The sequence below is a fragment of the Salvelinus alpinus genome, chromosome 1, assembly GCF_045679555.1.
Source record: "Salvelinus alpinus chromosome 1, SLU_Salpinus.1, whole genome shotgun sequence".
In the NCBI taxonomy this organism is placed as follows: Eukaryota; Metazoa; Chordata; class Actinopteri; order Salmoniformes; family Salmonidae; genus Salvelinus; species Salvelinus alpinus.
Genome location: NC_092086.1, coordinates 70005095 through 70029156, shown reverse-complemented (window position 1 = coordinate 70029156; position 24062 = coordinate 70005095). Strand labels below are relative to the sequence as shown.

The window sequence follows — 24062 nt, the reverse complement described above, 5'->3', positions numbered from 1 at the left end:
CCTCCAGATGTGACGCTTGGCATTCAGGCCAAATAATCTTGGTTTCATCAGCCCAGAGAATCTTGTTTTTCATGGTCTGAGAGTCCTTTAGGTGGCTTTTGGCAAACTCCAAGCGAGTTGTCATGTGCCTTTTACTGAGTGGCTTCCATCTAGCCACTTTACCATAACGGGCTTAATTGGTGGAGTGCTGCAGAGATTGTTGTCCTTCTGGAAGATTCTTCCATCTCAACAGAGGAACTCTGGAGCTCTGTCAGAGTGACCATCGGGTTGTTGGCCCTGACCAAGGCTCTTCTCCCCCAATTGCTCAGTTTATACTCTAGGAAGAGTCTTGGTGGTTCCAAACAAGGCCATTATGTTCTTGGGGACCTTCAATGCTGCATAAATGTTTTGGTACCCTTCCCCCAGATCTGTGCCTCGACACAATCCTGTCTCAGAGCTCTATGGATAATTCCTTTGACCTCATGGCTTGGTTTTTGCTCGTACATGCACTGTCAACTGTGTGACCTTATACAGACAGGTGCCTTTCCAAATCATGTCCAATCAATTGAATTTACCACAGCCGGACTCCAATCAAGTAGTAGAAACATCTCAAGGATGAGCAATGGAAACAGGATGCACCTGAGCTCAATTACGAGTCTCATAGCAAAGGGTCTGAACTACTTATGTAAATAGGTATTTCTTTAAATAGATTTGCTAAAATGTCTAAAAACCTGTTTTCGCTTTGTCATTATGGGGCATTGATGGAATATATATTTTTTTTTTTAAATTGTAGAATAAGGCTGTAACGTAACAAAATGTGGAAAAAAGGCTTAGCAGATGTGTTGTTCAATTACAGCTCCAAACAGTAGGATTTTTGTTGGAGTCAACCTACCATCTGTCCATTTTCCTAGATGAGACAAATTATCCTCTTATTACAAGTGCCACTGTACTTAAAGTTGATACAATTAACACATGACATGAGAATTTTGTGTGTTTGTGACTTAGGTAATTAAAAAAAAAAGATTATTAAAAAATAATTTAAAAACAATCGACATGCAGGATACCAGTTACCTTGATCACTAATCAATAGTACTGACTCCATTCAGGGCGGTAATTTGAAACTACTGCCAGGATGGGTGCAAAAGAATATGTCTGCCTTATAGCTGGTCAATTGATCTTACATTTATGCTACACGACAAACTGTAGCATTTCCCAGAAAATACATTATTTTAACCAAGTCGTCATGTTTTATGGATTTCTACTAATTTGCCGATATGACAAAATACTCTCAAGTGGTTTAAACCGAGACGTTAAAAAATAAACTATTCTGTAGAAACTAAACAATAACAGCATCAATCCAACAAAAAAATATATATTACAAATTCTGTTAGCAATAACTTATTTCACATCATGCAATAAAAAATTGGAACAAGAACAGAAGTATCAGATTGATTTTCTTCAAATGTGTTGGCAAGCAAGTAAAAGTCCCTACTTTCTCTTTCTGGTGGCACTTAAGTTCTTCTGATGTCGACTTATTTTCTTGATGAGGTAAATGACCAATTGAAGCATTTGATAGGAGTGATGAGGGGGTGGGGGGGAGATGTGTTAGGAGTCTACCCAGCTCTGCTCCACGATGGCAGAAACTCTCTTCTCGTACTCCCGCTTGTTTTCTTGATAAAGCTGTGCAGCCTGGCTGTTGGCTGGACTGTTAGGATTCGGCTCATCCAACAGGGACTGTGAACACAAAGAAAAATAAATTGTGATTGAATGTACCGCTATGAACGCGTGTAGTTCTTCGACCCTACACTTTTAGTGAGGTGTCAGAGTCTTACGTACAGTATATCCAGGAGCAGAAATAACACAATGCTACATTACAACAAAGGTTATACAGAACATACTGCAAAACAGAAATTAAGTACACTACATAAAGAACCTGTGTTACATTTGTAAAATGCACACAGACAAAGTAGTCTCATGATGTCAGACTGATGGAGGAGAGGATTACAAACCTACCTGGATAGACGTCAAAATGGACGACACATCATATGTGGGGCTCCAACGATTCTGAAGGATGTCTAAACATATACTTCCATCTGCATAGACTACAAGATCAAAAGGATTGTTTTAATTTCAAAGAAAGATGTATACACAATCACATGACACAGAATAGCTTACTCGCTGGAAGAGCTAAATTCTGAACAGTTCATACCAAGTTCACTTTCCCATCAATAACGTGACCTAAGTATTTAGGACATCTCGAATGTGTACATAGGGGACTCTCTTACCATTTGGGTGAAACATTTTGGAGATAAATCGAACCGTGGGTGGCTTGTTAGGGTACTCTTCTGAAAATTCTATCACAAGCTTAAAAGTTCCTGCAGAGAGAGAGACAATGTGTTACTTAAAAGAAACATCCGTTCCTCATTAATCAAACTAATCCTTTATGGAGGGGAGAAAGAAAAGTGGTCCACCCCACAGCTAACAGTCTGTCACATGACTAATATAAGCCTGAATATGAAGGCTGACTCAGCACCTTCTCCAGATTCCACACAGCATAATTAAAGGCAGCGGAGTCATGCACCTGTTCAAATTGATCACACTTTAGAATACCAAGACTGTCTTTGCTCTTGGCTAGCATGACTGGAAAAAATAAAAAAGCCAAGTTCATTGTTTTCAACCAGTTCATGGGTTACAGTAGTGTTATGATAAACTGATGATTTACATTACTGTAAGCTAACTCAAACTGAATGAGATGTTTTTTTAATCTTACCATCTTCAAATGGTGTACCCACAGGCCTGCAAATAAAGAGAGGAACAATTACTTGTACTGTAACAAGCTCATATCTAGTAATTAGACCCTGACAAACAAAACAAACATATTGCCACAATATCACTCCCTCTGTAATGGGGAATATTTAAGATAATTACTCTTAAATGAAATTACCTTTATTTAACACAAAGCTTAGCATATTTATGTTTCCCCTTTATGTAATACACATGATTTCAAGTGTTCTATTTGTGAAACATTTGTGTCAAGGGTTAATGGTCACTATGCATACTTGATGCTGTATGTTATGTATTAAATCGAACTTTATATGTCACATGTGCCAAATACAACAAGTGTAGACTTTACCGTGAAATGCTTACTTACAAGCCCTTAACCAACAGTGCAGTTCAAGAAGAAGAAATTATTTACCAAGTAGACTAAAATAAAAAGTAACACAATAAGAATAAAGAGGCTATATACAGGGGGCACCGGTACCGAGTCAGTGCGCAGGGGTACAGGTTAGTTGAGGTAATCTGTACATGTAGGTGGGGCGAAGTGACTATGCGTAAGTAACAAACAAACAGCGAGTAGCAGCAATGTACAAAAGGGGACCCCCAATGTAAATTGTCCGGTGGCGATTTTATGAATTGTTCAGCAGTCTTATGGTTTGGGTGTAAGAGCTGTTGAGACTTTTGGCCCTAGACTTGGCGCTCCGGTACCGCTTGCCGTGCGGTAGCAGAAAAAAGTCTATAACTTGGGTGACTGGAGTCTCCGACAATTTTATGGGCTTTCCTCTGACACGCCTATTATATACAGTTGAAGTGGTAAGTTTACATACACCTTAGCCAAATACATTTAAACTCAGTTTTTCACAATTCCTGATATTTAATCCCAGTAAAAATTCCCTTTCTTAGGTCAGTTAGGATCAACATTTTATTTTAAGAATGTGAAATGTCAGAATAATAGTAGAGAGAATGCTTTATTTCAGCTTTTATTTCTTTCATCACACTCCCAGTGGGTCAGAAGTTTACATGCACTCAATTAGTATTTGGTAGCATTGCCTTTAAATTGTTTAACTTGGGTCAAATGTTTTCGGTAGCCTTCTCACAATAAGTTGGGTGAATTTTGGCCCATTCCTCATGACAGAGCTGGTGTAACAGTCAGGTTTGTAGGCCTCCTTGTTCGCACACGCTTTTTCAGTTCTGCCCACAAATTTTCTATAGGATTGAGGTCAGGGCTTTGTGATGGCCACTCCAATACCTTGACTTTGTTGTCCTTAAGCCATTTTGCCACAACGTTGGAAGTATGCTTGGGGTCATTGTCCATTTGGAAGACCCATTTGCGACCAAGCTTTAACTTCCTGACTGATGTCTTGAAATGTTGCTTCAATATATCCATATAATTTTCAATCCTCATGATGCCATCTATTTTGTGAAGCGCACCAGTCCCTCCTGCAGCAAAGCACCCCCACAACATAATGCTGCCACCCCTGTGCTTCACAGTTGGGATAGTGTTCTTTGGCTTCCAAGCCTCCGCCTTTTTCCTCCAAACATAATGGTCATTATGGCCAAACAGTTCTATTTTTGTTTCATCAGACCGGAGGTCACGTCTCCCAAAACGTACGATCTTTGTCCCCATGTGCAGTTGCAAACCGTAGTCTGGCTTTTTTTATGGCGGTTTTGGAGCAGTGGCTTCTTCCTTGCTGAGAGGCCTTTCTTGTTATGTCGATATAGGACTCGTTTTACTGTGGATATAGATACTTTTGTACCGGTTTCCTCTAGCACCTTTACAACGTCCTTTGCTGTTGTTATGGGATTGATTTGCACTTTTCGCACCAAAGTACGTTCATCTCTAGGAGACGGATCGCGTCTCCTTCCTGAGCGTTATGACGGCTGCATGGTCCCATGGTGTTTATACTTGCATACTATTGTTTGTACAGATGAATGTGGTACCTTCAGGCGTTTGGAAATTGCTCCCAAGGATGAACCAGACTTGTGGAGGTCTACAATTTTTTTTCTGAGGTCTTGGCTGATTTCTTTTGATTTTCCCATGATGTCAAGCAAAGAGGCATTGAGTTGAAAGGTAGGCCTTGAAATACATCCACAGGTACACCTCCAATTGACTCAAATAAGTCTATTAGCCTATCAGAAGCTTCTAAAGCCATGACATCATTTTCTGGAATTTTCCAAGCTGTTGAAAGGCACAGTCAAATTAGTGTATGTAAACTTCTGACCCACTGGAATTGTGATACAGTGAATTATAAGTGAAATATTGTCTGTAAACAATTGTTGGGAAAATTACTTGTGTCATACACGAAGTGGATGTCCTAACCGACTTGCCAAAACTATAGTTTGCTATCAAGAAATTTGTGGAGTGGTTGAAAAACTAGTTTTAAGGACTCCAACCTAAGTGTATGTAAACTTCAACTGTAGGTCCTGGATGGCAGGAAGCTTGGCCCAGATGCACTACCCTCTGTAGCGCCTTACGGTCAGATGCCAAGCAGTTGCCATACCAGGCGGTGATGCAACCGGTCAGGATGCTCTCGATGGTGCAGCTGTAGAAACTTTTGAGGATATGAGGACCCATGCCAAATCTTTTCAGTCTCCTGAGGGGGAAAAGGTTTTGTCGTGCCCTCTTCACGACTGTCTTGGTATGTTAGGACCATGATAGTCCGTTGGTGATGTGGACACCAAGGAACTTAACTAGAGTTCGACAGATTATGATTTTTCAACGCCGATATCGAATATTGGAGGACCAAAAAAAGCTGATACTGATTAAAATTGGCTGATTCTTATTTATATATTTGTAACAATGACAATTACAACAATACTGAATGAACACTTATTTTAACTTAATATAATCAATTTAGCCTCAAATAAATAATGAAACATGTTCAATTTGGTTTAAATAATGCAAAAACAAAGTGTTGGAGAAGAAAGTAAAAGTGCAATATGTGCCATGTAAAAAAGATAACGTTTAAGTTCCTCACTCAGAACATGAGAACATATGAAAGCTGGTGGTTCCTTTAAACATGAGTCTTCAATATTCCCAGTTAAGACATTTTAGGTTGTAGTTATTATAGGAATTATTGGACTATTTCTCTCTATACCATTTGTATTTCATATACCTTTGACTATTGGATGTTCTTATAGGCACTATAGAGAGCTGCTAGCAAACGCAGGAAAGTGCTGTTTGAATAAATGCTTACGATCCTGCTGCTGCCTACCACCTCTGTCAGACTGCTCTATCAAATCATAGACTTAATTATAATAAACACACGGAAATACGAGCCTTAGGTCATTAATATGGTCAAATCCAGAAACAATCATTTTGAAAACAAAACGTTTATTTGAGTGAAATAAGGAACCGTTAAGTATTTTATCGAACGGGTGGCAACCCTAAGTCTAAATATTGCTGTTACATTGCACAACCTTCAATGTTATGTCAAAATTATGTAAAATTCTGGCAAATGAATTACGGTCTTTGTTAGGAAGAAATGGTCTTCACACAGTTCGCAACGAGCCAGGCGGCCCAAACTGCTGCATATACCCTGACTCTGCTTGCACTGAATGCAAGAGAACCGACAATGAATTTCTAAACTAACTAAATATGCAGGTTAAAAAATATAAACTTGTGTATTGATTTTAAGAAAGGCATTGATGTTTATGGTTATGTTCATTGGTGCAACGAATGTGCTTTTTTCACGAATGCGCTTTTGTTAAATCATCACCCATTTGGCGAAGTAGGCTGTGATTCGATGATAAATGAATTGGCACCGCATTGATAATATGCAACGCAGGACAAGCTAGTTAAACTAGTAATATCATCAACCATGTGTAGTTAACTAGTGATTATGTTAAATTTGATTGTTTTTTATAAAGATAAGTTTAATGCTAGCTAGCAACTTACCTTGGCTCCTTGCTGCACTCGCGTAACAGGTGGTCAGCCTGCCACGCAGTCTCCTCGTGGATTGCGATGTAATCGGCCATAATCAGCGTCCAAAAATGCCAATTACCAATTGTTATGAAAACTTCGGCCCTAATTAAAATCAGCCGACCTCTACTTGAATCTCTCGACCCGCTCCACTACAGCCCCGTCGATGTTAATGGGGGCCTGTTCGGCCCGCCTTTTCCTGTAGTCCACAATCAGCTTCTTAGTCTTGCTCACATTGAGGGAGAGGTTGTTGTCCTGGCACCACACTGCCAATTCTCTGACCTCCTCCCTATAGGCCATCTCATCGTTGTCAGTGATCAGGCCTACCACTTTTGTGTCATCAGTAAACTTAATGATAGTGTTGGCAGTCGTGTTTGGCCATGCAGTCGTGGGTGAACAGGGCATACAGGAGGGAACAACGTACACACCCCTGAGGGGCCCCAGTGTTAAGGATCAGTGTGGCAGCGTGTTGTTGCCTACTCTTACCACCTGGGGGCGGCCCGTCAGGAAGTCCAGGATCCAGTTGTAGAGGGAGGTGTTTAGTCCCAGAATCCTTAGCTTAGTTATGAGCTTCGTGGGCACTATGGTGTTGAACGCTGAGCTGTAGTCAATGAACAGCATTCTCACATAGGTGTTCCTTTTGTCCAGGTGAGAAAGGGCAGTGTGGAGTGCGATTGAGATTGCGTCACATGCGGATCTGTTGGGGTGGAATGCGAATTGGAGTGGGTCTAGGGTTTTCAAGAGGATGCTGTTGATGTGAGCCATGACCAGCCTTTCAAAGCATTTCATGGCTATTGACGCGAGTGCCACGGGGCGGTAATCAATTAGGCAGGTTACCTTCGCTTCCTTGGGCACAGGTACTATGGTGGTCTACTTGAAACATGCAGGTATTACAGACTCAGTCAGGGAGAGGTTGAAAATGTCAGTGAAGACACTTGACAGTTGGTCCGCGCATGCTTTGAGTACACGTCCTGGTAATCCGTCTAGCCCAGCGGCTTTGTGAATGTTGACCTGTTTAAAGGTTTTGTTCACATCGGCTACCGAGAGCGTTATCACACAGTCATCCAGAACAGCTGGTGCTCTCGTGCATGCTTCAGTGTTGCTTGCCTCGAAGCGACTTTCTAAGGCATTTAGCTCGTCTGGTAGGCTCACGTCACTGGGCAGCTCACGTCTGTGTTTCCCCTTTGTAGTCCGTAATAGTTTTCAAGCCCTGCCACACCCGACAAGTGTCAGAGCCAGTGTAGTAGGATTCAATCTTAATCCTGTATTGACACTTTGCTTGTTTATTAAAATCATACTTGATGCTGTATGTTATGTATTAAACTCATATTTGTTGATAGTGATTGACGTCAGACTGTCTTTTGTTGTGACTTTGAACAAGCCTCTCTGGCTGTTGAGAATGGCTTACCAAGAAAAACTTCCAAAAGGACTAATTTGAGGTTAAAAGGAGCACCCAACAAAAAAAGGCAGAGATTTTTTTTAGGCCCCCCCCCCCCCCCAGCTGTTGTTTAGAGAACATTGGTGCTGTGATATTAGAATATAAGGACTTCCTTCATACTGCACACAGAGACAAAAAAAAACAGTATCCATGAGTTTATCTACTTCCCCAGAGTCAGATTAAGGGCCTCATTGCCAAAATCCCAAAGTATCCCTTTAAAGAAGGCAAATTAGACATTTGTCTTAGCTTCTGCTCTGGAGATGGTCTCCCTGAATTATTGTAATAAATTGAAATTATTTTGATTGATATGATCAACGCCTGCTCTCACTTTTGTTCACCAGGAGATGCCCTTTACACCCTCCGTATAACAAATAGAATTTTGATACAGACTATTAAATAGCACATTGCATTACAAAGAAGTTTAACTAATGTATGATGTGGCTGTTACGTTGTGATGGTTGTTTTAATCCTGTTTGGACCCCAAGGATCCTAATAAATACAAATAACGAGTATAACTATGCAATACATTCCAGGTTTCAGATACAAATATTCTCATTAACAAAATAAATGTATGTGGCAAATAGCCTCCACAGTTCAACAATTACATGTCACCATCTAAACTAACCCCCAGCCATCACACACCTCTGGCTCCCACTCTGACTGTAGCCTAAAACCACAGCTCAATTTGCCCATATCCACCTAATCCGTATGGTCCTGATGCCCATGCCAGGATGATGACACTGGCACAATAACAAGGGTGGCTTTAGAACACTCACCCAAAAATAACAGCATTCCACATCATGATGTTATTCTCTGATGGAGCACCACTCACACCAGTTGGGGGGTCTTCTTGAAGTCTGAGGACAGAAAAACCGAGAGGAATGAATGAAACCTAAACCCTGGCCCGACGACTGGTTTTCTAAACATCGAAAATATTTTTGGAGCAAACAAGACGACAAGTGTGCATCCTATTAAACTGAAAGAAGTGTTATTGCTTGTTTGCAAAACAACAGCCATGCATGACAATCATTCTAGAATCCAGAGTCCATTGTGGGCTTCAACATACAAAACAACCCAAACCATAATGGCATTATTACAACCTTAAATATCGGTCCTCCTTGCCGCGTATTATCACCAAACCCCAGTGTTCTCTGGTAACTCGAAATCCAGCAGTACCGTTCCAAAGCGCACCGCAATAAATAAATAAAAACGAACTTTAACAGCATACCTTCACGCACCAGGTGAGACTGTTTTTGTAGATCCAACTACAAGTCTCTACAGAGAACACCACTGACCCAACTTACTGTAATCCCGTGTCAACGGAAAGGCTACTACATGGTGCTGTTACCAATTGTGAGTCCCATTTGAATCATGTCACTGTTCCCTGCAAATCCAATAAAAAGCATGAGCTGGCGCACACCCAGAGAACATTATTTAGCGTAGAGGTTCTGACTAACTGCGAATAAACTGTAACCTATAAAAACAAAGAGTTGCACACTCCATATGTATAACCTCCAAGTAATTTGTTTGGTAAAAAACACCAACGTTTGTTTCGGCATCACTGTGCCTTCTTCAGGGTAATGTCATGAATGCTTGAACCAGGTTATGTAAACAAACAATCTACTAATTGCACTGTTTGTCTACATAACCTGGTTGAATCATTCATGACATGACCCTGAAGAAGGCACAGTGATGCTGAAACATTGGTGGTTTTTTAACCAATAAGTGACTGGAAGGTTATATAGATGGAGTGTGCGACTCTTTGTTTTTATAGCTTACAGTTCTCTGTAAGGAAATCTTGATGTTGCCAACCAGATACTTGCTGTGTGACGTAGACTACAAATAGACTAACTAATAAAATATCTTATGAACAATGTATGTCTAACAATAGGTGTTGTGTGAGACTGAATTAAACTAAGCATTTACCAAAGCCACAATGCTTATCAAGAAATGCTCCATTGGTCTATTTTACACACAAGGACAGTTGATGGCAGAGGAAGCCAGGTAGAGTAGGAATAGAAATGTGACAAATGATAAAATTCTTAAAGTTTAAAACTGCCATTTAAAAAAATGATGTTTTCCGTTTAAAACGATAGCAAAAATTCAATGTGAATTCACAATTCACCTGCGACGGTGCCAGCAACGGCTTGGGTCTCACGGTGTCCCTTTCAGATGGTTAAGCATTGAACCTGTACCTCAATTCGACCTCGCAAAGTTTGTATTTCCTTGTCAAAGTATTGCAATACAGGACTTCGCTGCTGTCGCTTGCCGTTCTCTGCCATTTTTCCAACTGTTATTAACAACAATGAACACATACGTGGAGAGTCGACTCCCGGTGTCGACGGACATTTCTGAGTGTCAAGATTCAGCTTGGACTCGACTCCTAGGATTCAGTATTTCAGTTAGTGGTGGCCAAAGTTAACTGAAGTTTGTAATGGCATTTATTAAATAACGAAATCATGGACTAAAGTTTATCCTGGCCCATAAACTACTTTCAGGGTGAGGAACCATATAACATCAAGTTGTAAAATTGGTAACTACTCCTTTAACTTAGATAGCTAGCTAAATGCAGTGGCTGACAAGTATATTTAGCTAGCTAGTTACACATGTTGATGAATAAAAACAAGTTAACTGGCTAGTAGCACATCTGTGTGGCTCTAGCATGTTGGCTAACTGAAGCAACATTGTTACATCTTACTCTAGCTAGCTAGGTACCAGACAGTACAACGTGGCTAGGTATTATATTAATGACTGACTCAATGATAGCTAGCTACAGCCAACTCTGCACTGTACACGCCTCAAATTAACGGTACTGTTAGCTAACTAGAGCAAGTGGCTAGCTAGCTTCCAGCAAGCTATATTTACTGTAGTTAGCTAGCTAAATACAAAAAAACGCAGAGCTAAAACTCTTCATTACCTTTTGAAATCTCTCATAAGTCGTCTTCTAGCGGGAGTAGACATGATTCAAAGCGTAAAAACGTATACTTTGGTCATAAAAATCTATCGAATCGGTGTTATTAAAGGGTAAATCTTTCGTCTGTGCTTTTCTATTCTCCTCGACACAACTACAGTGACGTCATGTACCTCCACAGGGGGGAAACCGCAAGGACATTCGATTGGAACAGTGCACTTTCTCGATGCGTGGTGTAAATGTTATCAAATTAACACACTTTTTCCAAAACGTGAACACTGCATGCAATTTATACGACACCTTAACTTGGTTAGTATTCTAACCTTTAAACATATGAGTTGTCACACCAGGTATCAGGGATGTCTATCCCAATAATGGACAAAGGAGCCTATGTTACTCCTTATAGTCCATGGACCTTACATGTTCTGTTCAGAGGCAAATTGGCTCTGGAAGCCAAAACAGCCAAATATTCCATGTAAACTTCAATCGATTTTCAATTGTGGTCTGGTTATAGAAACATAAAGCCCTTTACTTTCATATCACATCAAAATAATAGTACAAATGCTAAATATACACTTACTGTACACTGTTTTAACGCAGTTGCAGCCAACAGTATTCTTCGATAACACATGTATGGCGTCCTTCGTGCGTTTACACACAGGTGTTAAGAGACGATGATAGATCATTAACACAGATATTCCACTTTGTTTTCAGTAAACAAGCGCTGTAACATGTAAAAACCCCTAAACCTATAAATTTGTGTAGTAATTTAAATTTCCGTTTTTTTCTGATTTCTCACTGTTATGAAGTATACCTTATATTTCCAAAACCGTAATGCAAGCCATGCATTTTATCTTTCAGAAGGTGTGTCAAGGGACTTAAAACAAAACTCCACTGGCCAGAAGATACTATTGTCAAGGGGCACTATAGATAGTAAGCGTATAGGAATGGGTTAAGGGATGGCAAACTGGAAATTCCTTTGGTCTCTGACTTACTGAGTTAGCTTGGTAAATCAGCTTTTGGTTTTCTTGGTTTAAGGATTCTAGCTTTATGATGTAAATTAATCTGAAAAAGATTGTCTGCTAAATTACTAAAATGTAAATGTGTGGGCATCGATGTTTGGAAATGTGGACTTGATAACATCTGATGCCTCTAATGTTGTGGATGTATTTCAAATAACTGACTATACACTGGCTTAATCAAACTGTTGTCCATTCTTCCAAGGGAGCACAGATAACCAAAAGCTTTTCCGATATCAATAGGGCAACAAGCCTGCTAGGATTTCACCATTGTTGAAAAGTAGGTCACACAGAGACAAAAAAGTAGTGTACTTGTGCGTCCCAAATGGCACCCTATTCTCTTTTCCCCATTCTGGTCAAATGTAGTGCACTAGAGAAAAAGGTGCCATTTGGGACGTATCCTAATTTTTCCCTGGCTCCCCAATGAATTAGTTATTCTCATGATGCTTAACAGATTTACATCATATGTGGCTTTGTGGCTTATCAAGGGGGCAGAGAGGGACAATTGGCTTCACTCTATAAATAAACTTGATTCAATCCCTGGCCAGCAGCGACAAACAAACCAATGCTGAACTCAACTGTGGCATTCAGTCTTTTACCCATGCCTACACAAGGAAAAGCCCAATGATCCTTTTGACATTTTGGCCCTGGACATAAACGCAAGCTAAATAGAGGGCATCAAGAGAACATTGCTGTTGTTGTTTTTTCCTTCGGTGCTTTCATTAGGATAACTAACTTGGTGTAGATACACAGGCCTATTACTGTGAGAGAGAGAGAAGTGGTCCCCTCCATATTAGTCTTTTATCAGGTTCAATCTGTGGTTTATTAAATCTCTGTGGTGGAACGGGATACTAAGGCTATTTGACTCTCTAATCAGCCCCAGTGTGTTCCTCTCTGTCTCCGCTGAGAGTGGCTCTCTGGAGGGAGCTAATGGCAGAGTGTCAGTGAAGATGGAAGTCAATAGCCACAGTGACAGGTAGGTAGGGATGTGAAGAGGCTGAGAGACCATCTTCTCGCCTCCATCAGCTGTCTGTGGACAGAACTCATCCTCCCAGCAGACTAAAAAAGCTATTTACAACACTCTGTGTGTCACCCTAATGATTCATTACACTCCATAGTGCTGTGATGGCTGCCACCACGCTGAGTGCAGGGGATGTAACCAGTGCCATGTACTGTCTATCAGTGCTAATCAGAAGGGAAGCTATGTGATTGTACAGCTACTATCTCATTATAGGGGTGTTGTTTTACTCCTGACTGTGTGATGGTCATAATTGGATTACATGGATAATTGATGTACTGTACAACTATTTGAGGAATGAGAGGACCTCGGGATGGCTCCCCTTCTATTATCTGTTATGTAATGGCTGCTTTCAGTTCACCTATTGACTGTCATTAAAGTGTGTGTACAGTAAAACTGTGTGCAGTAAATTGACACACAATTGCGTGTTTTGTCTTGATCGGGCCTTTGACTCGCCATCAGCAGGACCTGTACTTCCAGAACCCTATCTTTACCTTGGCCAGCCTCTCCTAGGTGCAGCTCCTCAGGGACCCCAGGAAGAAGTACTACAAACTCCACCCCTTAGTTGCTGAAATAGTGGATGTAAGTCTGCAGAGAGATAGTCAAGAATGTGTATGGAGTGGGACAGGAGTTTTTTCCTGACTACGTCACCAGGAAAAACGGGATTTTCCATGATGGGTCACAAGGTCTGGAAAAACTCCTGGGCCTAACAATTTGGTTTGCATTGGTTGTTTACTTTCACATTGACAGTCTCCTTTTTTTCAGACATGCCTACAGATCGATCCTGCTGACAGGGCTACGTGCTCCATGTTGCTCATTCACCGATACTTCTTCAAAGATGGGTTCCCTGAAAGGTGAGTCAGGGCAACCTTGCATGTCGAGTGTACTTGGAGAAGCAATTAGCCAGTGAGAGAGGGGAGAGAGACGTTTGACCTACATTTTGAGCTGCTTATGTAACAGTTTTAACTTTACGTTCGTCCCCTCGCGAACCAGGGACCCTCTGTACACATCAACAACAGTCACCCACGAAGCATCGTTACCCATCGCTCCACAAAAGCCGCAGCCCTTGCAGAGCAAGGGGAACCACTACTTCAAGGTTTCAGAGCAAGTGATGTCACCGACTGAAAGGCTGCTAGCGCACACCACCGCTACCTAGCTAGCCATTTCACATCGGTTACATTCACCCCCCTTTCGACCTCCTCCTTTTCCGCAGCAACCAGTGATCTGGGTCACGGCACCAATGTAACAGTTTTAACTTTACGTCCGTCCCCTCGCCCCGACCCGGGCGCGAACCAGGGACCCTCTGCACACATCAACAACAGTCGCCCATGAAGCATCGTTACCCTTCGCTCCACAAAAGCCGCGGCCCTTGCAGAGCAAGGGGAACCACTACTTCAAGGTTTCAGAGCAAGTGACGTCACCGACTGAAAGGCTGCTAGCGCGCACCACCGCTACCTAGTTAGCCATTTCACATCGGTTACATTTACATACAGTACCAGTCAAAAGTTTGGACACACCTACTCATTCAATGTTTTTTCTTTATTTTGACTATTTTCTACATTGTAGAATAATGGGAATGTGGTACTATATTGTCACAGTGTCATAATCTGGCCACACACATGTTGATTTGTCTTGTGTGTCTAGCCTTGAACCTTCCTTGAAATTGTTTAACATTTATGAGATACTGTGAAGTAGTTGTAATAATGTCATGATGAAGTGCCATTTACCTGAATGACTGCTGGTTCCTGCTCCAGATTCATACCAAAGATACAGGTGTTGATATTGAAAGATACCAAGGTCAACAGCTTGCACAGGATCCATAGTGGCTTGTGGGAGGCACCAGAGGAGTAGGGAGCAGTAGTCCCATTCTCATGTAACAGAAAGTCAGTAAAGGTATAAACTACATGGACCCTTAGTCATTTAGCATATTCTTACCAAGAGCATTTTACCATCTGTATGTGCAATAAAGGGGCATAGCAACTATGTAAATACAAGTCAAAGGCTATATACTGCGCTATAGAAATGGTTGTACAAGATCCATACCAGTCAACCATATTGAACATGGACTGCTATTTGTTTTAGGACACTGAATAAGGCAGGCGTGGAAAGGAGCCTAAGCATTAGCCTTCCAGGGCAGGCAGGAGGTCAGAGGTCAGGATGACCGACAGCCCTGTCTCATCTCAGACTGACAGCCCTGTACCTCCACCTCTACCCCAGAACCCCCTCACTCTAAGGCCATCTTTCCTGTCACCTTCACCATGCCCCATCAATGCCAGCAACAACCTGTTCGCTGCCGTCCCTGTTCCCCGCTTAATGGAAGTCAACAAGTCCCGGTCAGTGGCTCTCAGATCAGAGAGATATAGGATATCTGGTTTTATCTGGTTAAGTGGCGTTCAGAATACCACCCAGTCATTTCAGAGTATGTATAACAGTACATACAAACTGTATCTTAAACATATTTAGTGCCTTGCAAAAGTATTCAGACCCCTTGGATTTCTTCACATTTTATTGTTACAAAGTGGGATTAAAATGGATTTAATTGTGATTTTTTTGGTCAACAATCTACTCAAAATACTCTATAATGTCAAAGTGGAGGAAAAATGCATTGAATTTTTTTTTTTTTTATATGAATATAAATTTGATACCTAAAATATAGTCAATGCATAAGTATTCAGCCACTTTGTTCAAATAAGCCTAAATTAGTTCAGGAGTAACATTTGGTTTAAATCATATAATAAGTTACATGGACTCACTCTGTGGGAAATAATATAAGGGTTGACATGATTTTTTCTATAACTAACCGTTCCGTCCCCCATACATACAACATATGTAAGGTCCCTCAGTCAAGTATTTCACTTCAAGCACAGATTCAACTACAAAGACCAGGGAGCTTTTCGAAAGCCTCCTAAATAAGGGCAGTGATTGGTAGATATGTAACAATAACAAATCAGACATTGACTATATCTTTAAGCATGTTCAAGTTAATAATAATGCTGTGGATTATGTATTAAACCACACAGACACATCAAACATATAGTCATCCTTCTGAACTGAGCAACAGGACAGGAATGAAACTGCTCAGGGATGTTACCATGAGGCCATTGGTGATTCAATGGCTGTGATGGAAGAAAACTGAGGATGGATCAACAACATTGTAATGACTCCACAATAATGACTTACGACAGAGTGAAAGGAATAATACAAATTTACAGAATACAAATATTTCAAAACATGCATCTTGCATGAAACAAGACACTAAAGTAATACTGAAAAAAAAAGGAATACACTTTTTGGCCTAAATGCGAAGCTTTATGTTTGGGGACAATCCAACACAACACATCACTGAGTAAATGCCTCCTTATTTTAAAGGATGGTGGTGGCTGCATCATGGTATGGGTTTGCTTGACATCTGCAAATACTGGGGAGTCTTTTAGGATAAAAGGAAACGGATGGTGTTAAACATAGACAAAATTCTCGAGGAAAAGCGACGTCAGTCTGCTTTACACCAGACACTCGGAAAGGAATTCACCATTCAGCAGGACAATAACCAAAATCACAATGCCAAATTTACGCTGGAGTTGCTTACCAAGAAGACAGTGAATGTTCCTGAGTGGCCAATAATTCCAGGTTGTAAGGCAACAAAATAGGAAAAATACTAAGAGGGGTGAATACTTTCGCAAGCCACTGTACGCAAGCCACTGTATGCAACAGCTATATTTTAGTCATTTAATTTATTTCTATTAATCTTTAAAAAATGTTTTCAAAAATTCTTCCACTTTGACATTACAGAGTATTTTGTGTAGATTGTTGACATATACAGTGGGGAGAACAAGTATTTGATACACTGCCGATTTTGCAGGTTTTCCTACTTACAAAGCATGTAGAGGTCTGTAATTTTTATCATAGGTACACTTCAACTGTGAGAGACGGAATCTAAAAAAAAAATCCAGAAAATCACATTGTATGATTTTTAAGTAATTAATTTGCATTTTATTGCATGACATAAGTATTTGATACATCAGAAAAGCAGAACTTAATATTTGGTACAGAAACCTTTGTTTGCAATTACAGAGATCATACGTTTCCTGTAGTTCTTGACCAGGTTTGTACACACTGCAGCAGGGATTTTGGCCCACTCCTCCATACAGACCTTCTCCAGATCCTTCAGGATAAAAAGTATTTAGTCAGCCACCAATTGTGCAAGTTCTCCCACTTAAAAAGATGAGAGAGGCCTGTAATTTTCATCAATTTTCATCAAAATAAGTATTTGGTCACCTACAAACAAGCAAGATTTCTGGCTCTCACAGACCTGTAACTTCTTCTTTAAGAGGCTCCTCTGTCCTCCACTCGTTACCTGTATTAATGGCACCTGTTTGAACTTGTTATCAGTATAAAAGACACCTGTCCACAACCTCAAACAGTCACACTCCAAACTCCACTATGGCCAAGACCAAAGAGCTGTCAAAGGACACCAGAAACAAAATTGTAGACCTGCACCAGGCTGGGAAGACTGAATCTGCAATAGGTAAGCAGCTTGGTTTGAAGAAATCAACTGTGGGAGCAATTATTAGGAAATGGAAGACATACAAGACCACTGATAATCTCCCTCGATCTGGGGCTCCACGCAAGATCTCACCCCGTGGGGTCAAAATGATCACAAGAACGGTGAGCAAAAATCCCAGAACCACACGGGGGGACCTAGTGAATGACCTGCAGAGAGCTGGGACCAAAGTAACAAAGCCTACCATCAGTAACACACTACGCCGCCAGGGACTCAAATCCTGCAGTGCTAGACGTGTCCCCCTGCTTAAGCCAGTACATGTCCAGGCCCGTCTGAAGTTTGCTAGAGAGCATTTGGATGATCCAGAAGAAGATTGGGAGAATGTCATATGGTCAGATGAAACCAAAATATAACTTCTTGGTAAAAACTCAACTCGTCGTGTTTGGAGGACAAAGAATGCTGAGTTGCATCCAAAGAACACCATACCTACTGTGAAGCATGGGGGTGGAAACATCATGCTTTGGGGCTGTTTTTCTGCAAAGGGACCAGGACGACTGATCCGTGTAAAGGACAGAATGAATGGGGCCATGTATCGTGAGATTTTGAGTGAAAACCTCCTTCCATCAGCAAGGGGATTGAAGATGAAACGTGGCTGGGTCTTTCAGCATGACAATGATCCCAAACACACCGACCGGGCAACGAAGGAGTGGCTTCGTAAGAAGCATTTCAAGGTCCTGGAGTGGCCTACCCAGTCTCCAGATCTCAACCCCATAGAAAATCTTTGGAGGGAGTTGAAAGTCCGTGTTGCCCAGCAACAGCCCCAAAACATCACTGCTCTAGAGGAGATCTACATGGAGGAATGGGCCAAAATACCAGCAACAGTGTGTGAAAACCTTGTGAAGACTTACCTTGTGAAGACTTGACCTCTGTCATTGCCAACAAAGGGTATATAACAAAGTATTGAGATAAACTTTTGTTATTGACCAAATACTTATTTTCCACCATAATTTGCAAATAAATTCATTAAAAATCCTACAATGTGGTTTTCTGGATTTTTTTTCTCATTTTGTCGGTCATAGTTGAAGTGTACCTATGATGAAAATTACAGGCCTCTCTCATCTTTTTAAGTGGGAGAACTTGCACAATTGGTGGCTGACTAAATACTTTTTTGCCCCACTGTATATACAGTTGAAGTCGGAAGTATACATACACCTTAGCCAAATACATTTAAACTCAGTTTTTCACAATTCCTGACATTTAATCCTAGTAGAAATTCCCTGTATTAGGTCAGTTAGGATCATCACTTTATTTTAAGAATGTGAAATGTCAGAATAATAGTAGAGAGAAGGATTTATTTCAGATTGTATTTCTTTCATCACATTCCCAGTGGGTCAGAAGTTTACATACACTCAATTAGTATTTGGTAGCATTGCCTTTAAATTGTTTAAGTACGTTCATCTCTAGGAGACAGAAAGCGTCTCCTTCCTGAGCGCTATGACGGCTGTGTGGTCCCATGGTGTTTATACTTGCATACTATTGTTTGTACAGATGAACATGGTACGTTCAGGCATTTGGAAATTGCTCCCAAGGATGAACCATACTTGTGGAGGTCTATACAATTTTTTTTCTGAGGTCTTGGCTGATTTCTTTTGATTTCCCCATGATGTCAAGCAAAGGTAGGCCTTGAAATTCATCCACAGGTTCACCTCCAATTGACTCAAATTATGTCAATTAGCCTATCAGAAGCGTCTGAAGCCGTGACATCGTTTTCTGGAATTTTCCAAGCTGTTTAAAGGCACAGTCAACTTAGTGTATGTAAACTTCTGACCCACTGGAATTGTGATATAGTGAATTATAAGTGAAATAATCTGTCTGTAAACAATTGTTGGAAAAATGTATTGTGTCATGCACAAAGTAGATGTCCTAACCGACTTGCCAAAACTATAGTTTGTTAACAAGAAATGTGTAGAGTGGTTGAAAAACAACCCAAGTGTATGTAAACTTCCGACTTCAACTGTATACCTTTTTTATTAATCCCACTTTGTAACACAATAAAATGTGAAGAAATCCAAGGGGTATGAATACTTTTGGCAGGCACACTGACATTTCATCCTGGTAAAGTATGCTTTGGTAGGGTATACCAAGTCAGAGATTCTCCTACTTGTGTCCGTGTTTGTAGGACTGATAAGGTAAAGAGGCGGCCGAGCCCTACTTACCTGGCCATTGGGAGCAGTCAGCTGACTTTTACCCCGTCTCAAGTATGTAAGAGCAGGTGTGAGAAGTTAATGTAAAGGGGACATATAAGCATACATGGAAAAAAACAAGCACGTAAATAAACAAAAACGATGAAACACTAAAGCTATTATACAACATGCTTGACATCTGGCCCAAGCCCATGTCAGTAACAGCATGTTGGTGAGGTGTCTATGAATACAACAAGCATTGTGGCGCTGCCAAGCTTTCTGTCATTGTTTCTATTCCCGAAGGGATGCCCTGATTCACCCCACAGTAATGTTGTGGTTTTCCTAACATCTCGCCCAGTATGTTCAGAACATAGTGTCTTATATTTTTAAACCCTTTCTGGCATCAGGCTAAACCACATGGAAGACAGTGCTAAAGCAGGTGGAATGCAATGGTGACCGCAATATTAAATCAATGGACACAATAAAAATGTCATAGCTTACATTTCGTATGTACAAGGTTATACAATATGGTAGCAAACAACTATTAACATTTTCTGGTGTTGAACATAGTACTTTATCACCTCTACTTTGTAAATAAATGTTGTTGTTTTCCCCTGACAAGTGTGTATGTAGGTCATGATAGTACAGTTACGGACAAATAGACGACTGTGAATTCAATAAGTAGGTGATTATATTTAATTAATGTATACTTGACTTGTTGTCTGTTGATTAGAACATGAAGATATTGCATGTGTGTTTATGTTAGTGTTTATGTTTAGGATTGTGTTGTTTTTGGTTGTATTGCAGAGTGACAGCCATAATAACTTGCAGGTTGAGGTGTTCAGTCTGGCTAAAAATAAGTTAAAGTCAGTGAGAGATGCATAGTCACTTTGTACCTCTGCACATTGACTCGGTGCCAGTACCCCCTGTATATAGACTCGTTATTGTTATGTACATTTATTGTGTTACTTTTTGATTGATTCGATTTTTTTACACTTTAGTTTATTTAATAAATATTTGATTAACTCTATTTCTTGAACTGCATTGTTTGTTAAGTAAGTAAGTAAGCATTTCACGGTAAGGTCTACCTACACCTGTTGTATACGGTGCATGTGACAAATACAATTTGATTTGAGATGTAAGAGATGTACGCTTCCCTGGACTTCCTGTGTATGGCCACCAGATAGAGCTGAAGTCTACATATGGTAAACTGCATTGTCATGGTTGCTGTACCTTTGTCTATCCTACTGGTCTTTCTACTTCGTGATCGACTGGAAAGCTCTGGGTAGAAGTTGTCCTTTTTCTCAGATCCAGGATCATCATACCCTCACCAAATCTTAGCCATTACTGTTAGAGGATTGGGAAAACACACGCCCATGGTAAATCAAACCCCCAAATTGAATCTGCTCCCAGACTTGATTAAGCATCATTTCCAAAAGGAATCTGTCTGGTTGAATTGAAATCCAAAAGAAATTGGCCCAAAACCAAACCCTATGAGCACTGAATGAGAATGAAAAGAGAGGTAGGTACTGTAGCACCTGTATTATTCAATTGCACCTGTATTATTCAATTCAAATAACCTTTATCACATAAGGTCAGAGATAAACATCCATTGACTTATTCAAGAACATTAATGTGCCTAGTTCATACTTAATGGGGTGTCGCAGCAGCTCGTGGCTCCAGGACAGAGCATGTGGCCGGAATAATGTTACTCTATGATTAGGCCCACATCTCTTCTGTATTGTGTTACCTGTAAATGCCTCCCGATGGTCTGGTGCAGGGAGTGTCCAAAACAACCCAGCTTCTTGTTGTTCTAAAACCGTCCAAACAAGCCACTGCCCAGGCCTCTGTCGTTATATGATGTGTCCCAAATGGCACCCTATTCTCTTTTATAGTGCACTTATTTTTTTACCAGGGCCAAAGTAGTGCACTATGTAGGGAGTAAGGTGCCATTTGAGAGGCAGTTATACTGAATGTCCTCTTGTCACACGAGGATACCAAATAATGTGGTTATATCCCTGCCAATCATGGAACAATGCCCATCTCGGGGGGAAAACACAAAGCAGGGCTCCATAATCAGAAATATTGTGTTTGTGTGAGTGGATGAAATGTTGTAATGTCAGAAATTATTAATAATCCTAAATACAGTTGAAGTCCGAAGTTTACATACACCTTAGCCAAATACATTTAAACTCAGTTTTTCACAATTCCTGACATTTAATCAGAGTAGAAATTCCCTGTCTTAGGTCAGTTAGGATCACCAATTTATTTTAAGACTGTGAAATGTCAGAATAATAGTAGAGAGAAGGATTTATTTCAGCTTTTATTTCTTTCATCACATTCCCAGTGGGTCAGAAGTTTACATACACTCAATTAGTATTTGGTAGCATTGCCTTTAAATTGTTTAACTTGGGTTAAATGTTTCGGGTAGCCTTCCACAAGTTTCCCACAATAAGTTGAGTGAATTTTGGGCCATTCCTCCTGACAGAGCTGGTGTAACTGAGTCAGGTTTGTAGGCCTCCTTGCTCGCACACGCTTTTTCAGTTCTGCCCACAAATTTTCTATAGGATTGAGGTCAGGGCTTTGTGATGGCCACTCCAATACCTTGACTTTGTTGTCCTTAAGCCATTTTGCCACAACGTTGGAAGTATGCTTGGGGTCATTGTCCATTTGGAAGACCCATTTGCGACCAAGCTTTAACTTCCTGACTGATGTCTTGAGATGTTGCTTCAATATATCCACATAATTTTCCATCCTCATGATGCCATCTATTTTGTGAAGTGTACCAGTCCCTCCTGCAGCAAAGCACCCCACAACATGATGCTGCCACCCCCGTGCTTCATGGTTGGGATGGTGTTCTTCGGCTTGCAAGCCTCCCCCTTTTTCCCCCAAACATAACGATGGTCATTATGGCCAAACAGTTCTATTTTTGTTTCATCAGACCACAGGACATTTCTCCAAAAAGTACGATCTTTGTCCCCATGTGCAGTTGCAAACCGTAGTCTGGCTTTTTTATGGCGGTTTTGGAGCAGTGGCTTCTTCCTTGCTGAGCAGCCTTTCAGGTTATGTCGATATAGGACTCGTTTTACTGTGGATATAGATACTTTTGCACCTTTTTCCTCCAGCATCTTCACAAGGTCCTTTGCTGTTGTTCTGGGATTGATTTGTACTTTTCGCACCGAAGTACGTTCATCTCTAAGAGACAGAACACGTCTCCTTCCTGAGCGGTATGACGGCTGCGTGGTCCCATGGTGTTTATACTTGCGTACTATTGTTTGTACAGATGAACGTGGTACCTTCAAGTGTTTGGAAATTGCTCCCAAGGATGAACCAGACTTGTGGAGGTCTACAATTCTTTTTCTGAGGTCTTGGCTGATTTCCTTTGATTTTCCCATGATGTCAAGCAAAGAGACAGAGTTTGAAGGTAGGCCTTGACATACATCCACAGGTTCACCTCCAATTGACTCAAATTATGTCAATTAGCCTATCAGAAGCTTCTAAAGCCATGACATCATTTTCTGGAATTTTCCAGGCTGTTTGAAGGCTCAGTCAATTTAGTGTATGTAAACTTCTGACCCACTGGAATTGTGATACAGTGAAATAATCTGTAAACAATTGTTGGAAAAATGTATTGTGTCATGCACAAAGTAGATGTCTTAACCGACTTGCCAAAACTATAGTTTGTTAACAAGAAATTTGTGGAGTGGTTGACAAACGAGTTTTAATGACTCCAACCTAAGTGTATGTAAACTTCCGACTTCAACTGTACATATCATTGCCTTCTGAGAATTGTAAAGGGTTGTCTTTGTCAAACTGTAAAAACAAGGATTGTTCCTACCATTCACAGTTATTCATTATGAGGAAAGTGATTTACTAAATGACTAATTACATGCGTCATTGTTCATTGGGAGATTTAATTAGGGAACTGCAACTTCATAGCAACATGTCTTTCAACAATGAGATATTGATCTCCCAGAATGGTCATAGACTGAATTTGATTGGCTGGTGTCATAGTTTTTTTCTTGTTGGCGTGGCAGATTTTAATCTCTATTTCTCAAACATAAACTATGTTTATACTTTCTATGGTAACGAAGTTAATCAAAATACTGACTGATCAGTAGTATTCAATGTGTCTTCCCACTGACCTCCTCAGCTCTTTGTTCTGGTGGCTTGTCATCGCAAAGACAAAGCCATCGAGCAGAATGAATTTATGATAACCAATCCTGCATTTTTTCGTGGAATTGAAATGCTAATCAAAATTTTGATGATGTGGTCCTAGTGCCTGGGTCTCTGTGCAGGACTTGTCATTTTTT

General features: G+C 40.6%; 1 protein-coding gene and 1 long non-coding RNA gene across 6 annotated transcripts; one reads left to right on the top strand and one right to left on the bottom strand.

The window, feature by feature from the left end:
- Positions 1-1334: 1334 nt before the first annotated feature.
- Positions 1335-11712, bottom strand: LOC139584274 (ubiquitin-conjugating enzyme E2 B). 5 transcript variants are annotated; one of them, XM_071415925.1, is made up of 7 exons: positions 11035-11167; positions 10435-10500; positions 8894-8974; positions 2750-2775; positions 2265-2354; positions 1993-2081; positions 1335-1713 (listed from the first exon to the last, which is right to left on the bottom strand). In XM_071415925.1, the coding sequence occupies exons 2-7, from the start codon at positions 10464-10466 to the stop codon at positions 1585-1587; spliced, it is 447 nt and encodes a 148-aa protein (XP_071272026.1). In that variant the 5' UTR covers positions 10467-10500; positions 11035-11167; the 3' UTR covers positions 1335-1584. The 5 variants fall into 5 exon arrangements, with proteins under 5 accessions (XP_071272026.1, XP_071272051.1, XP_071272035.1 ...); XM_071415950.1 differs by lacking the exons at positions 10435-10500; positions 11035-11167 and adding an exon at positions 11609-11712; XM_071415934.1 differs by lacking the exon at positions 10435-10500 and having other exon boundaries at positions 11035-11245.
- Positions 11713-13535: 1823 nt separating this feature from the next.
- LOC139584272 (uncharacterized) lies at positions 13536-17535 on the top strand. Its single transcript, XR_011676742.1, has 3 exons — positions 13536-13647; positions 13831-13919; positions 15148-17535. It is a non-coding gene; the product is annotated as an uncharacterized lncRNA (long non-coding RNA).
- Positions 17536-24062: the final 6527 nt, after the last annotated feature.

What these genes read in the sequence shown, in the direction of transcription:
- LOC139584274 (XM_071415934.1), bottom strand. Translation starts at nt 11,078, where the DNA reads ATGTCTACTCCCGCTAGAAGACGACTTATGAGAGATTTCAAAAG. An exon ending in GGGTACACCATTTGAAGATG is followed by an intron (nt 2,355 to 2,749) that starts GTAAGATTAAAA and finishes CTCTCTCTGCAG; the next exon opens with GAACTTTTAAGCTTGTGATA. An exon ending in CCATTTTGACGTCTATCCAG is followed by an intron (nt 1,714 to 1,992) that starts GTAGGTTTGTAA and finishes TTGTGTTCACAG; the next exon opens with TCCCTGTTGGATGAGCCGAA.